This window comes from Nycticebus coucang, chromosome 10 (genome assembly GCF_027406575.1).
Source record: "Nycticebus coucang isolate mNycCou1 chromosome 10, mNycCou1.pri, whole genome shotgun sequence".
NCBI classification, from domain to species: domain Eukaryota; kingdom Metazoa; phylum Chordata; class Mammalia; order Primates; family Lorisidae; genus Nycticebus; species Nycticebus coucang.
The window spans coordinates 111,351,929-111,363,947 of NC_069789.1; the positions used below are offsets into that span (position 1 = coordinate 111,351,929).

General features: G+C 49.6%; 1 protein-coding gene across 1 annotated transcript; it reads right to left on the bottom strand.

Annotated features, from left to right (window-relative positions):
• Positions 1–437: 437 nt before the first annotated feature.
• Positions 438–2,715, bottom strand: LOC128596534 (reticulophagy regulator 2-like). The gene is made up of 6 exons (XM_053606123.1): positions 2,691–2,715; positions 2,259–2,396; positions 1,729–1,820; positions 1,413–1,545; positions 906–1,183; positions 438–680 (listed from the first exon to the last, which is right to left on the bottom strand). The coding sequence occupies exons 1-6, from the start codon at positions 2,707–2,709 to the stop codon at positions 438–440; spliced, it is 903 nt and encodes a 300-aa protein (XP_053462098.1). The 5' UTR covers positions 2,710–2,715.
• Positions 2,716–12,019: the final 9,304 nt, after the last annotated feature.

Genomic DNA, 12,019 nt, shown 5'->3' on the forward strand with positions numbered 1-12,019 from the left:
CACCACAGCACTCTACCGAGGGTGACATAATGAGTCTGTCTCAGAAAACAAAAACAAAAAATAAAAAGAGAAAAAAGGAAAAAGAAAAGGCTAGACCAGTTTGGGGCATAGTGGAAAGAGAATAGAGACGAGCCAGGAAGGCAAAAGCAGGCTGTGGGGATTTCCCTAGCCCCGTTCACATCCACTAACCCAAATGCAAAATTTACAAACTTAAGACCAATACCATGGGGCAGCGCCTGTGGCTCAACAGAGTAGGGTGCTGGCCCCATATGCTGGAGGTGGCGGGTTCAAACCATCCCTGGCCAAAAAAAAATTAATTAATTGAAAAAAAAAAAAAAAAAAAGACCAATACCAGGCACAGGTTCTGTACCATGGCTGGAACAGCAGACAGAGGGTAGACTGGCTACTTTCTGACAGCCAGCTTCCCCATACATTGCCTATGCCTGCAGCTCCATCCCATGGCTTATGGCTCTGCCCCCCTGAGCCCCTTGGTCTGACTGTACCAGAGAATGATTGTCAGGCCCCAGGGATGGAGCATTAGGGCGTCTTGGGGGTGTCTCTGGCCCCAAGCCCAACTCTGCATTCAGCTGCTCCAGCTCCCCCTGATCCAGCAACTCAAAGTCCTCAGTGGTGAATCCCTCTTCTTCCTCAGGGTCAGGCAGAAGCTGGGGTAAGTCCCGGAGAAGTGGTGAGAATGCAGAAGAGCAAACTAGGTCAGTTTCAGCAAGGCCAAGTGGGGGTGACAGGATACTGGCTGGACCGCTGAGGTCACCACTCATAGCCTCCAGGCTCAACGTCTCCACTGGTACTTCAGGGCAGGACTTCACTCTATCTGGAGTGGACACTGCCCCATTGAAATGAGTGTTCACAAAATCAAGGGGCGATGATAGCTGAAGCAAGGTTTCCTTAGGGCTGAACATCTCCACTTGTCCTTCAGGGGAGCACTTCACTCCATCTGGGGAGGATCCTGCCCCATCGAAGTGAGTGTTCACAAAATGAAGGGGGGATGAGAGCCAAAGCAAGGTTTCCTTAGCTGCCACATCTTCTTCCTCTGAGTCCAGGGCTTGATTTGACAAGGTCCAAGAGGTGCCCAGTAGGTCCTCAGGAGGTACCACCTCTGCCTCCTCTCTCTTCCCCAGCTCACAGCTCAGGGGCTCCTCTGGCTCACTCTGCTGGTCCAAATCTGTGCAGAGAACACAGGGTTAGGAATACACCTGCTACTCCATTTGGCCAAAACAGCCAATCATTTCAAGGATGAGAACTCACAACATGGAATCCTGGGCCAAAACTTATCAGGGTCTTTCAGGAGCTTAGAGAAGAATTAGTCGGTTCCCCAGAGAAAACATTGACAGGGGGCCAGAGAAGAGAACCAGCACCCCACAGCAGGGAGCAGGAGCAAGTAGCAGTCTTACCCTCAGAGACAGTCAGTTGAGGAGTTGCGGTCCGGGGTAGAGAGAAGCCACAACTCTCTAAGATAGAAGCCTCCTCCTCTGACAGCTCTGAGTCTGTAATGGCCAATGCCAGTGCTGTTTTCTTCACATCCACCTTCAGGAGAGACAGGATGAACACAATAGGTGATAAAAGAACCAATTTTTCAGGGACATGCTCTCCCCCCCAAACCTCTGGCTCACACCCCCTTGAGAGGTGGCAACTCTATAAAGCAGGCAGACCCTCCCCACCCCCCGCCACCCCCACCTTGTGTTCACCACACATCTCCCCAAACCTCACCACCAGGGAGAAGCCAGCCAGCTCGGCCTCGCTTTCACTTTCTGTCTCTGCCCCTGGCTCATCACCTGGAGGTTTGTTTTTTCCTTGCTGCTCTAGAGAAGAACAGTAGGGCAGTGACCAAGCATGGAAAAGGACTGGGGACAAACATGGTCAAGGACCTGGAGATCTCAATTCCAGGGCATCTCATAAGCCATGGCCCTCCCTCCCCTCCTTTTACCCCTCTGGGTTAAGGGAGCCCCTTACTCCTTTTTTTTTTGAGACAGAGCCTCAAACTGTCACCCTGGGTAGAGTACTGTGACATCACAGCTCACAGCAACCTCCAACTCCTGGGCTCAAGCTAGTCTCCTGCCTCTGCCTCCCAAGGAGCTGGGACTACAGGCACCCACCACAATGCCTGGCTATTTTTTTTTGTTGTTGTTGTTGCAGCCATTATTGTTGTTTGGAGGGCCAGGCTGGATTCGAACCCGCCAGCTCAGGAGTATGTGGCTGGCGCCTTAGCCGCTTGAGCCACAGGCGCCGAGCCCCCTTACTCTTGTGTTTGTGAGGCAACACAGCAGCATCCGCCTTCGTGCTGTAGTCCAGCTGCATAAGCAGGGGCTTGAGGCGAGTGTACATCCACTGGATTAGCTCATGATAAACCACCAGGGGCCACAGCAGGATACTCAGCACTATGGGTTAGAAAGTCCACTCAGAGCTCCCTATACAAACTTCCTAAGGGCCTTCATTCAACTAGACCCTCAACAGGAAGGGCTAAAGAAAGATAACATCCTTTCCAGAGGCTGGGCCAACCTCTTCCCTCCACACCCATTGTCCTCCTCCCCAGATGACTCTTCCTGTTACCAATACTACAATATCCCTGGAGACCTCCACAAATCAGTAACTGAGCAGACAGAACCCCACCCTCGACCCAGTCACACCAGAAGGAGAGGGCTTTGAGAAGGGTTGGGTGAGACCCTACTCACAGACAATGTAGGAAATCATAATTCTTGGAACTTAATATCCCAGCACAGCCAGAGCAGGCCTGAGGATAGAACTGCACAAAAGAACACAAGGTCTGGGCGGCGCCTGTGGCTCAGTCGGTAGGGCGCCGGCCCCACATGCCGAGGGTGGCGGGTTCAAACCCGGCCCCGGCTGAACTGCAACCAAAAAATAGCTGGGCATGGTGGCGGGCTCCTGTCGTCCCAGCTGCTCGGGAGGCTGAGGCAGGAGAATCGCTTAAGCCCAGGAGTTGGAAGTTGCTGTGAGCTGTGTGATGCCATGGCACTCTACCCGAAGGGCATAATGTGACACTCTGTCTCTACAAAAAAAAAAAAAGAACACAAGGTCTGGGTAAGAAAGGATTGTTCAGCGAGTAGACAGATAGACATGCCTTCAAGGAATTGTGTGATCCAATTTAGTCAAGGTGTTCAAGGACATTAACTCAAGAAGTTTGAAAAACATTGCCAAAAATGTCTAACTCACCCAATCTGCCTTAGTAGGACAAGGTGCCAGGCCCTCAGAACCTTATTCCTGAAGCAAGCCTATCTTCTGTGCCAGGGAGTAACTGAATAATGAAGGAAGCACCCAGGCCTCTCCAAGAAGGGAGTTCATACATCACTCCTTCCCTATCTTCCCCCTTAGTCCCCCTGCCCTGGGTTCAGGGAACTGTTGTATTACATAGGAGGTTATCTGAGCTGGATTCTGCCTCTTGTACTGCAGCAGCTCCTGCAGGTGAATCTGGAAGGCAAGCCATCTCTCAGCCAGGTATCTGTACAACTCGGGCACACTCAGCAGGTGTGGCCGGGCTCCTGACCCCACACCCTCACTGGTGAGACATATGACCCCTGGAGGCCTCAGACATCAGCTTTCCAGACACTCAAATCCCTCCGAGAATAGCAATGAGATCTTCAGTCTAAAAAGTTGGACAAGCCCACCTCCCACAAGGAGGCTGTCCCTCTCCTCAAAAAGGAACAAGCACATAAACACATTTACTGAAGTCTAGGACCAAGGCTTATTACCCAGTCTATTCACTAAGCTGGGGCCTGGGCCTGCAGAAACATCAGCACCAGCAAAAAGATAGGATCTGGGTCTATGTTTAAGAGGTGGCTTATACTCACCTGTGGCTCCTCTGGGGATGGAGAGAAGGGGGGCAGATTATTATTATTTTTTTTTTTTGTAGAGACAGAGTCTCACTTTATGGCCCTGGGTAGAGTGCCGTGGCCTCACACAGCTCACAGCAACCTCCAACTCCTGGGCTTAAGCGATTCTCCTGCCTCAGCCTCCCGAGTAGCTGGGACTACAGGCGCCCGCCACAACGCCCGGCTATTTTTTGGTTGCAGTTTGGCCGGGGCTGGGTTTGAACCCGCCACCCTCGGTATATGGGGCCGGCGCCTTACCGACTGAGCCACAGGCGCCGCCCGGGGGACAGATTATTGAGTGGTAGGGACCTAAGGAGACGCTCTCCAAGGCAGAAATAGTTGTCCCTTCTCTGCAGTCCCACAGCACTTTCTTCAGATGCCAAATGCAGGATGTATTACATGTTTTTTTTTTTTTTTTTTTTTGTAGAGACAGAGTCTCACTTTATGGCCCTCGGTAGAGTGCTGTGGCCTCACACAGCTCACAGCAACCTCCAACTCCTGGGCTTACGCGATTCTCTTGCCTCAGCCTCCCGAGTAGCTGGGACTACAGGCGCCCGCCACAACGCCCGGCTATTTTGTTGTTGTTGCAGTTTGGCCGGGGCCGGGTTTGAACCCGCCACCCTCAGCATATGGGGCCAGGGCCCTACTCACTGAGCCACAGGCGCCGCCCCAGGATGTATTACATGTTAATAAAAAACAAAACAATAAAATAAAAATAAAAGTTAATCTACCTAAACTATTCAAGATAGACATCTTTAGGGTAAGAGGTAAATTACAAAACGGAGTCTCATTTTGTCGCCCTTGGTAGAGTGCTGTGGTGTGCTAACTCACAGCAACTTCAAACTCTTGTGGCTCAAGTGATTCTCTTCTCTTGCCTCAGCCTCCCAAGTAGCTGGGACTAGAGGCACCCACCACAACACGTGGCTTGTTTTTAAGAGATGGGGTGTCACTCTAGCTTAGGCTGGTCTCAAACTCCTGAGCTCAAGCAATCCACCCACCCAGAGTGCTAGGATTACAGCTGTGAGCCACTGCACACAGGTGGCCGCAGTGGCAATTTTTTATTGTTTGTATGGAACTGAATTTAAAAAAAAGGGGGGGGGAGGCTGGGCTTGGTGGCTCATGCTTGTAATATTGCTATTCTGGGAGGCTGAGACGAGAGGTTTGCCTCGGCTCACAGGTTTGAGACCAGCCAAAGCCAGAGTGAGACCCCATCTCTAAAAATAGCCAGGCATTGTGGCAGGCACCTGTATTCCCAGCTACTTGGGAGGCTGAGGAAAGAGAATCGCTTGAGCCCAAGAGTTAGAGGTTGCTGTGAGCTGTGATGTCACAGCACTCTACCAGGAGTGTGAAAGTGAGATGGTCTCAAAAAAAAGAGAAAAGGACGTGTTAATTTGACATGATGGAAGCAGGCCAGTGGCTGCAGCTGTACTATCTCTGAGGCCAGAGCATCACTGGAGCTCAGGAGCTAACACTGCAGTGAACCCCACCTTGCCCACCTGGTTCAAGGCCGTGGCAGTGGAGGCAGGCTCACTAGAGTTTGCAGACCATTCCCACATGTACTGCTGGGTCAGAGCTTTTCTTCAAGACTAAGATCCTCAAAAGTGGGTGCATTTTCCTACAGATCATGACAAAAATGCCCCAATCTTGAGAAGCCCAGTCTAAGCATCCTCTTCCAACTTCAAGACAGCAGCCCAGGTGTCTGTGTGACGCGTCAAGTAAATATCAAAGGAGCAAGGGCCTCTCCAAGCTAGAAGGGCTTAGCATGGTGAGGCCAGTCCAATTCACATGCAAATATAGGGAACTGATTTCACCTTCATACATCCTAGGCTATTTATTAACCTATTCTGATGTTAGGTTCCCTACTTAACTTAGTAATTTTATTGTAAGGATCTACCTAGTCATCTGGATAACCAAGAGTTCAGACACCAATCCCAGTGGAAGTCTCAACTCAAGACAGTTCCATCTCAGCCATACTCAGTGGCTGGGTCCCAGAAGTTACATGTACTGTGGCAGTTGTTTCTCATCCTACACACTAGGGAACACTCCCACATGTCAGGTCACCATGTGGACCACCACCCTCGTGGGGTGATGGAGCCATCATAACCCTGCACAGTCCACCTACCCACCATGTCCCACTCCTGGCTACTGAAGGAGGGAAGCAGAGAAAGGACACCTGGAGGGCCCTCAGTGGAGTGCGGTGACATCACAGCACACAGCAACCTCAAACTTGGGGCTCAAGAGCTGCTTTTGCCTCAGCCTCCTGAGTAGCTGAGACCATAGGTGTTCCACACAACACTGGGATAGTTTTTCTATTTTTAGTAGACAGGGTTTCATTCTTGCTCTGGCAGGTCTGGAACTCCTGAGCTCAAGCAGTCCACCCACCTCAGCCTGCCAAAGTGCTAGGATATTGAAGGCGTGAGCCATCTTGCCTTTGAAACTCTTACCAACATTAAATTTCATTGGTGATTGTTACAGGACAACTCCAGAAGCTAACTCAATAACTCCTCTCATGCTTTTTAGGGATTAGCAATGTGACTTCCTGGAGGGGATTCAGCTCCCTGCAGGTACCCATCATGTATACTTCATCTTAAATGATGTTAAAGGGTGGAATATTTCCTGAAATTTACACAAATGCAACCACAGTACTAGAATGGCCAACCCACAGCAAAGACAAAGCCTCTTCTAAAGCCTGGACCAACAGTGTGCAAACTGGTAGCCATTTGTCACAAGCTATACAGCGCTGAAAGTGACCCTGGCTCCTGAGGGACCTTAGCCCTAGTTTTAATGACCTTTAACCCCACTTTATGCAGGTCCACCACACACTTGTCCTGCTTGGGATATATTGAGTTAAATACTGTTTGAAATTACTTTGTTCTTCTAGGCTGGCTTGGTGGCTCACACCTGTAATCCTAGAACTCAGGGACACCAAGGCGGGTGGCAGGTAGATTGCTTGAGCTCAAAAGTTCAAGACCAGCCTGAGCAAAAAAGTGATGCCCTATCTCTATTAAAAATAGAAAAACTGGGTGGAGGGAGGGTAATGGGTGGGGCCACACCTACGGTACATCTTAGAATGGGTACAGGCAAAACTTAACTAAAGGCAGAATACAAATGTCTACATACAATGACTAAGAAAATGCCATGAAAATGCCACGTTGAACAGTTTGATAAGAACATTTCAGATTATATATGAAACCAGCACATTGTACCCCTTGATTGCACTAAGGTACACAGCTATGATTTAACAATAAAAAAAAGAAAAAATAGAAAAACTGAGGCAAGAGGATCGCTTTAGCCCAATAGTTGGAGGTTGCTGTGAGCTATGATGCCACACACTCTAGCCAGGGCAACAGCTTGAGACACCGTCTCAAAAAGAAAAAAAAAAATTGGCTCGGCGCCTGTGGCTCAAGCGGCTAAAATGCTAGCCACATACACCTGAGCTGGCAGGTTCGAATCCAGCCTGGGCCCGCCAAACAATGACGGTTGCAACCAAAAAATAGCCAAGCATTGTGGCAGGTGCCTGTAAGGAGGCGGAGGCAGGAGACTCCCTTGAGCCCAGGAGTTAGAGGTTGTTGTGAGCTGTGATGCCATAGCACTCTACCCAGGGAGACAGCTTGAGGCTGTCTCAAAAAAGGAAAAAAGAAAAAATAATTTATTATTATTATTTTTTGAAAAGTGTCTCTGCACCCATACTGCTGGAGTGCAATGGCACAGCTCATAGTGGCTCTTCTTGGCTCAAATGATCCTACCTCAACCTCCCAAAGTGCTGGCATTATAAATGTGAGCGTCCATGCCCAGGCCTACTTACATAGGGATGCCAAGGAAGATGACATTACTGTCCTATGGGACATCCAGCACTGGCTGGAAAGAATACTGTCTTTGTGGCTCAGTGCCCGCAGCACAGTGGTTCGGTGCCAGCCACATAGACTGACGGGTTCGAACATGGCCTAGGCCAGCAAAACAACAATGACAACTGCAACCAAAAATAGCCAGGCATTGTGGTAGGTGCCTGTAGTCCCAACTACTTGGGAGGTTGAGGCAAGAGAATCTCTTGAGCCCAGGAGTTAGAGGTTGCTGTGAGCTATGACACCATAACACTCTACTGAGGGTGACATTGTGAGACTCTGTCTCAAAAAAATAAAAAAAAGGAATACTGACAGGCAGCGCCTGTGGCTCAATGGGCTAGGGCGCTGGTCCCATATGCCAGAGGTGGTGGGTTCAAACCGAGCCCTGGCCAAAAACCACAAAAAAAAAAAAAAAAGGGAATACTGTTTGAGACAGGCCAGTTTGGGGAGAACATATCCGAATAGCACATTATACTAAGAGCACAATGTGGCCTGGGGAGTCCTGGGATTATAGCTTCTCTGGGATCTGGGCTTATTAACCAGAGACCTTCATGCTGAAGCTCAAGCAGTTCATTTAATTATCACCTGTGGTGGCTGTGGAAGCCCTCCTTTTCCTGTTTCTGGAAGTCTTGCCTCAGTCAATGGAACTCAACTATGGCAGCACTTTCACTGTGACACCAGAAAGTGCCCCCAAGGCTGAGTGTCAGGGACTGAGATTTCCTTTCCTTTGTTTGATGCAGACCTACAAGCACACCTGATACTTCCGTGTGCAGAAGTTAAGGAAGTATTTAGAATAGCCATCTAAATATCGACTAGTATTAACCAAAGGTAGATTGAGGTGACTGACAGTATTCTCTGCACCCCTGCCCTGAATTACATAAATCCTATTGACCTCAGGAGGTCCCACTCTGGACCTGCCAGAGCCTCAGTGCTTCACCTTTGCAGTGATTCCTCTCCACAGACAACCCTTTACCTGGCCCTCCACAGCCAGCTTAAAAGATAAAAGTGCCGGGTGGTGCCTGTGGCTCAGTCGGTAAGGCGTCGGCCCCATATACAGAGGGTAGCGGGTTCAAACACGGCCCCGGCCAAACTGCAACAAAAAAATAGTTGGGCATTGTGGTGGGCACCTGTAGTCCCAGCTTCTCAGGAGGCTGAGGCAAGAGAATCACCTAAGCCCAAGAGTTGGAGGTTGCTGTGAGCTGTGTGACCTCATAGCACTCTACTGAGGGCAGTAAAATGAGACTGTCTCCACAAAAAAAAAAAAAGATAGGGCGGCACCTGTGGCTCAGGGAGTAGGGCGCCAGCCCCATATGCCAAGGGTGGCGGGTTCAAACCCCGCCCCGGCCAAACTGCAACAAAAAAATAGCCCGGCTTTGTGGCGGGCGCCTGTAGTCCCAGCTACTCGGGAGGCTGAGGCAAGAGAATTGCGTAAGCCCAAGAGTTAGAAGTTGCTGTGAGCTGTGTGACGCCACGGCACTCTACCCGAGGGCGGTACAGTGAGACTCTGTCTCTACAAAAAAAAAAAAGATAAAGTGCCACCTTCCTCACCTGCACAGTACCCCCTCATCTCAAGCAGCATGGAGCATTCTTTTTTTTAAATACTCATAAATTTAAAGGCTTGTTATCTATGGTACAATAAACAAACCTTTTATTTTATTTATTATAATTTATGTTTCTTTTGGGTTCTTTTTTTGAGACAGAGTCTCACTATGTTGCCCTGGGTAGAGTGCTGTGGCATCATAGCAACCTCAAATTCTTGGGCTTAAGCAATTCTCTTGCCTCTGTCTCCAAAGTAGCTGAGACTACAGGCTACTTTGCCCACAATACCCACCTATGTTTTTTTTTGTTGTTGTTGCTGCAGTTGTCAGGTTAGCTAGCCTGGGCCGGGCTCAAACCTGCCAGCCTTGGTGCATGCAGCTGGCACTGAAACCACTGTGGTATGGGCACCAAGTCTAACTTACGCATTTTTTTTTGAGACAGAGTCTTACTCTGTTGCCCAGGCTAGAGTGCCATAGCGAAAACCTAGTTGTCACCAACCTCAAACTCCTGGGCTAAGCTATCCTCCCTCCTAGGACTCCCAGAGTGCTAGGATTACAGACACGAGCCACTCAGTATTATTTTTAACTTTAGATTTCTGAGGTACACGTTTTGGTTACCTGGTTGGCTTTTGTATATTTCAAGCCAAAATTTATTAAGTGTGCCCTTCACCTAGAAAGCACAGGGTGTGCCTTATGGGGTGAACTTAGTGATTCCCTCCTTCTCCCGTCCCTGGGCAACACCTTTTAAATCTCATCTATAACCAGATCACCTCCAGAATCTATAGGAGGAGGTGGGGAAACTAATCGCAGGCCCCTCCACAGGGTGTTGTGAAGGCCACACCCACAATCACATTCCCAGCTGTGGCAGGTAAACTACTGGCCTGGGGATTCACGCCCATTGAATTCACCTGGAACTGTAGTGCTGAGAACTTGTGAAAACACACTGCCTAGAACTTATTCTGGCTAGAAGTTACAACAGTCAAAGACCATCTACAAAACCCTGATAACCTTCGCAGGCAGAGATACTATCAACTTTCCACATTGGATCAAAAAGCCCCCATGATCGCATTCATGTACACAGCTATGATTTAATATTAATAAAAAAACAAACAACAACAAAAAAGCCCAATACCAGGACACAAGGGTGAAATGTAACACCCACAGAAAGCCAAAGCAGCCCATTACAGTCAGAGTCTCTGTCATTAATCCCATACACAGGCAGGACCTGGCTGTAACCACAACCCCCCCCCCCCCCCATTGTGAGGCAGAGCAGACAGTTGGTGACACAGCTGGCCTCACAGACCAGAGTTGATAGGAAGGTAGTCAAAGCCAAAGATGGACAGGACCTAGAGAAAGGTGAGAAAATGTGGGGGACCTCAGGACGAGGGGAACAGCACCAAACTCAAACCTCATGAGACAAAGGTGGGTACTGGGAAGAGGTCAAAGGACCCAAATACTTACTCACAGACCCACAAGACGACTTCCCATCCTCTGGCAAAGAGGCAGGAGGCAGAGCAGTGAGCGCTTTTATAGTCCCCGGGGGCCAATGGCTTTGGGGAGGGAGAACGACGGACGCCTGGCCACGCCCACCAGCACTTCTCTCCCAGAATTAGATTTTCCTAAGCGTCTGTGAAACCTACTTTGTATATTTTTACTGTCTTTTCTTTTTTTTTTTTTGCAGTTTTTGGCCAGGGCTGGGTTTGAACCTGCCACCTCCGGCATATGGGGCTGGCGCCCTACTCCTTTGAGCCACAGGCACCGCCCTACTTTTTTTTTTTGTTTTTGAGACAGAGTCTTACTATGTCCCCCTCGGTAGGTGCTGTGGCATCACAGCTCACAGCAACTTCCAACTCTTGGGCTTAGGCGATTCTCTTGCCTCAGCCTCCCAAGTAGCTGGGGCTACAGGCGCTGGCCACAATGCCTGGCTATTTTTGTTGCTGTTGTTGTTGTCGCCATTTTTTGTTTTGAGGACCTGGGCTGGGTTTGAACCTGCCAGCCGGGGTATATGTGACTGGCGCCCTAACCGCTGAGCCTTACTTTAATTTTGTTTTAAACAAAAATTATCTTTTATTCTTTTTTTTTTTTTTTGGTTTTTGGCCAGGGCTAGGTTTGAACTCGCCACCTCCTGCATATGGGACTGGCGCCCTACTCCTTGAGCCACAGGCACCACCCATCTTTTATTCTTTTTGTTGTCGTTGTTGCCCTCAGTAGAGTGATGTAGCGTCACAGCTCACAGCAACGTCCAGCTCTTGGGCTAGGGCGATTCTCTTGCCCCAGCTTCCTGAGTACCTGGGACTACAGGCGCTTGCCACAACATCCGGCTATTTTTGTTGCAGTTGCCAGGGCTGTTTTAGCTGGCCAGGGCCAGGTTATAACCTGTTACCCTCGTATATGGGGCTGGCGCCCTACCCACTGAGCCACAGGCACCGCCCCTATCTTTTATTCTTTTAAAGAAATAAGGGGGCGGCGCCTGTGGCTCAGTGGGTAGGGCGCCGCACCCATATAAGGAGGGTGGCGGGTTCACCACCATTTGTTTAAAAATGGCCAAATTTCGGGTGGCGCCTGTGGCTCAAGGAGTAGGGTGCCGGTCCCATATGCTGGAGGTGGCAGGTTCAAACCTAGCCCCGGCCAAAAACCACAAAAAAAAAAAAAAGGCCAAATTTCAACAAAAAATACCTGGGCATTGTGGTGGGTGCCTGTAGTCCCAGCTACTCAGGAGGCTGAGGCAAGAGAATCGCCTAAGCCCAAAAGCTGGAGGTTGCTGTGAGCTGTGATCTCACAGCACTCTACAGAG

Bases quoted from the DNA above. Each gene is read 5' to 3' on its own strand.
- LOC128596534 (XM_053606123.1), bottom strand. The intron at 1,821-2,258 runs GTAAGGGGGCTC...GTTCTTCTCTAG, and splicing joins GTTGCCTCACAAACACAAGA to AGCAGCAAGGAAAAAACAAA. The intron at 1,546-1,728 runs GTGAGGTTTGGG...TCTCTCCTGAAG, and splicing joins TGGCTGGCTTCTCCCTGGTG to GTGGATGTGAAGAAAACAGC.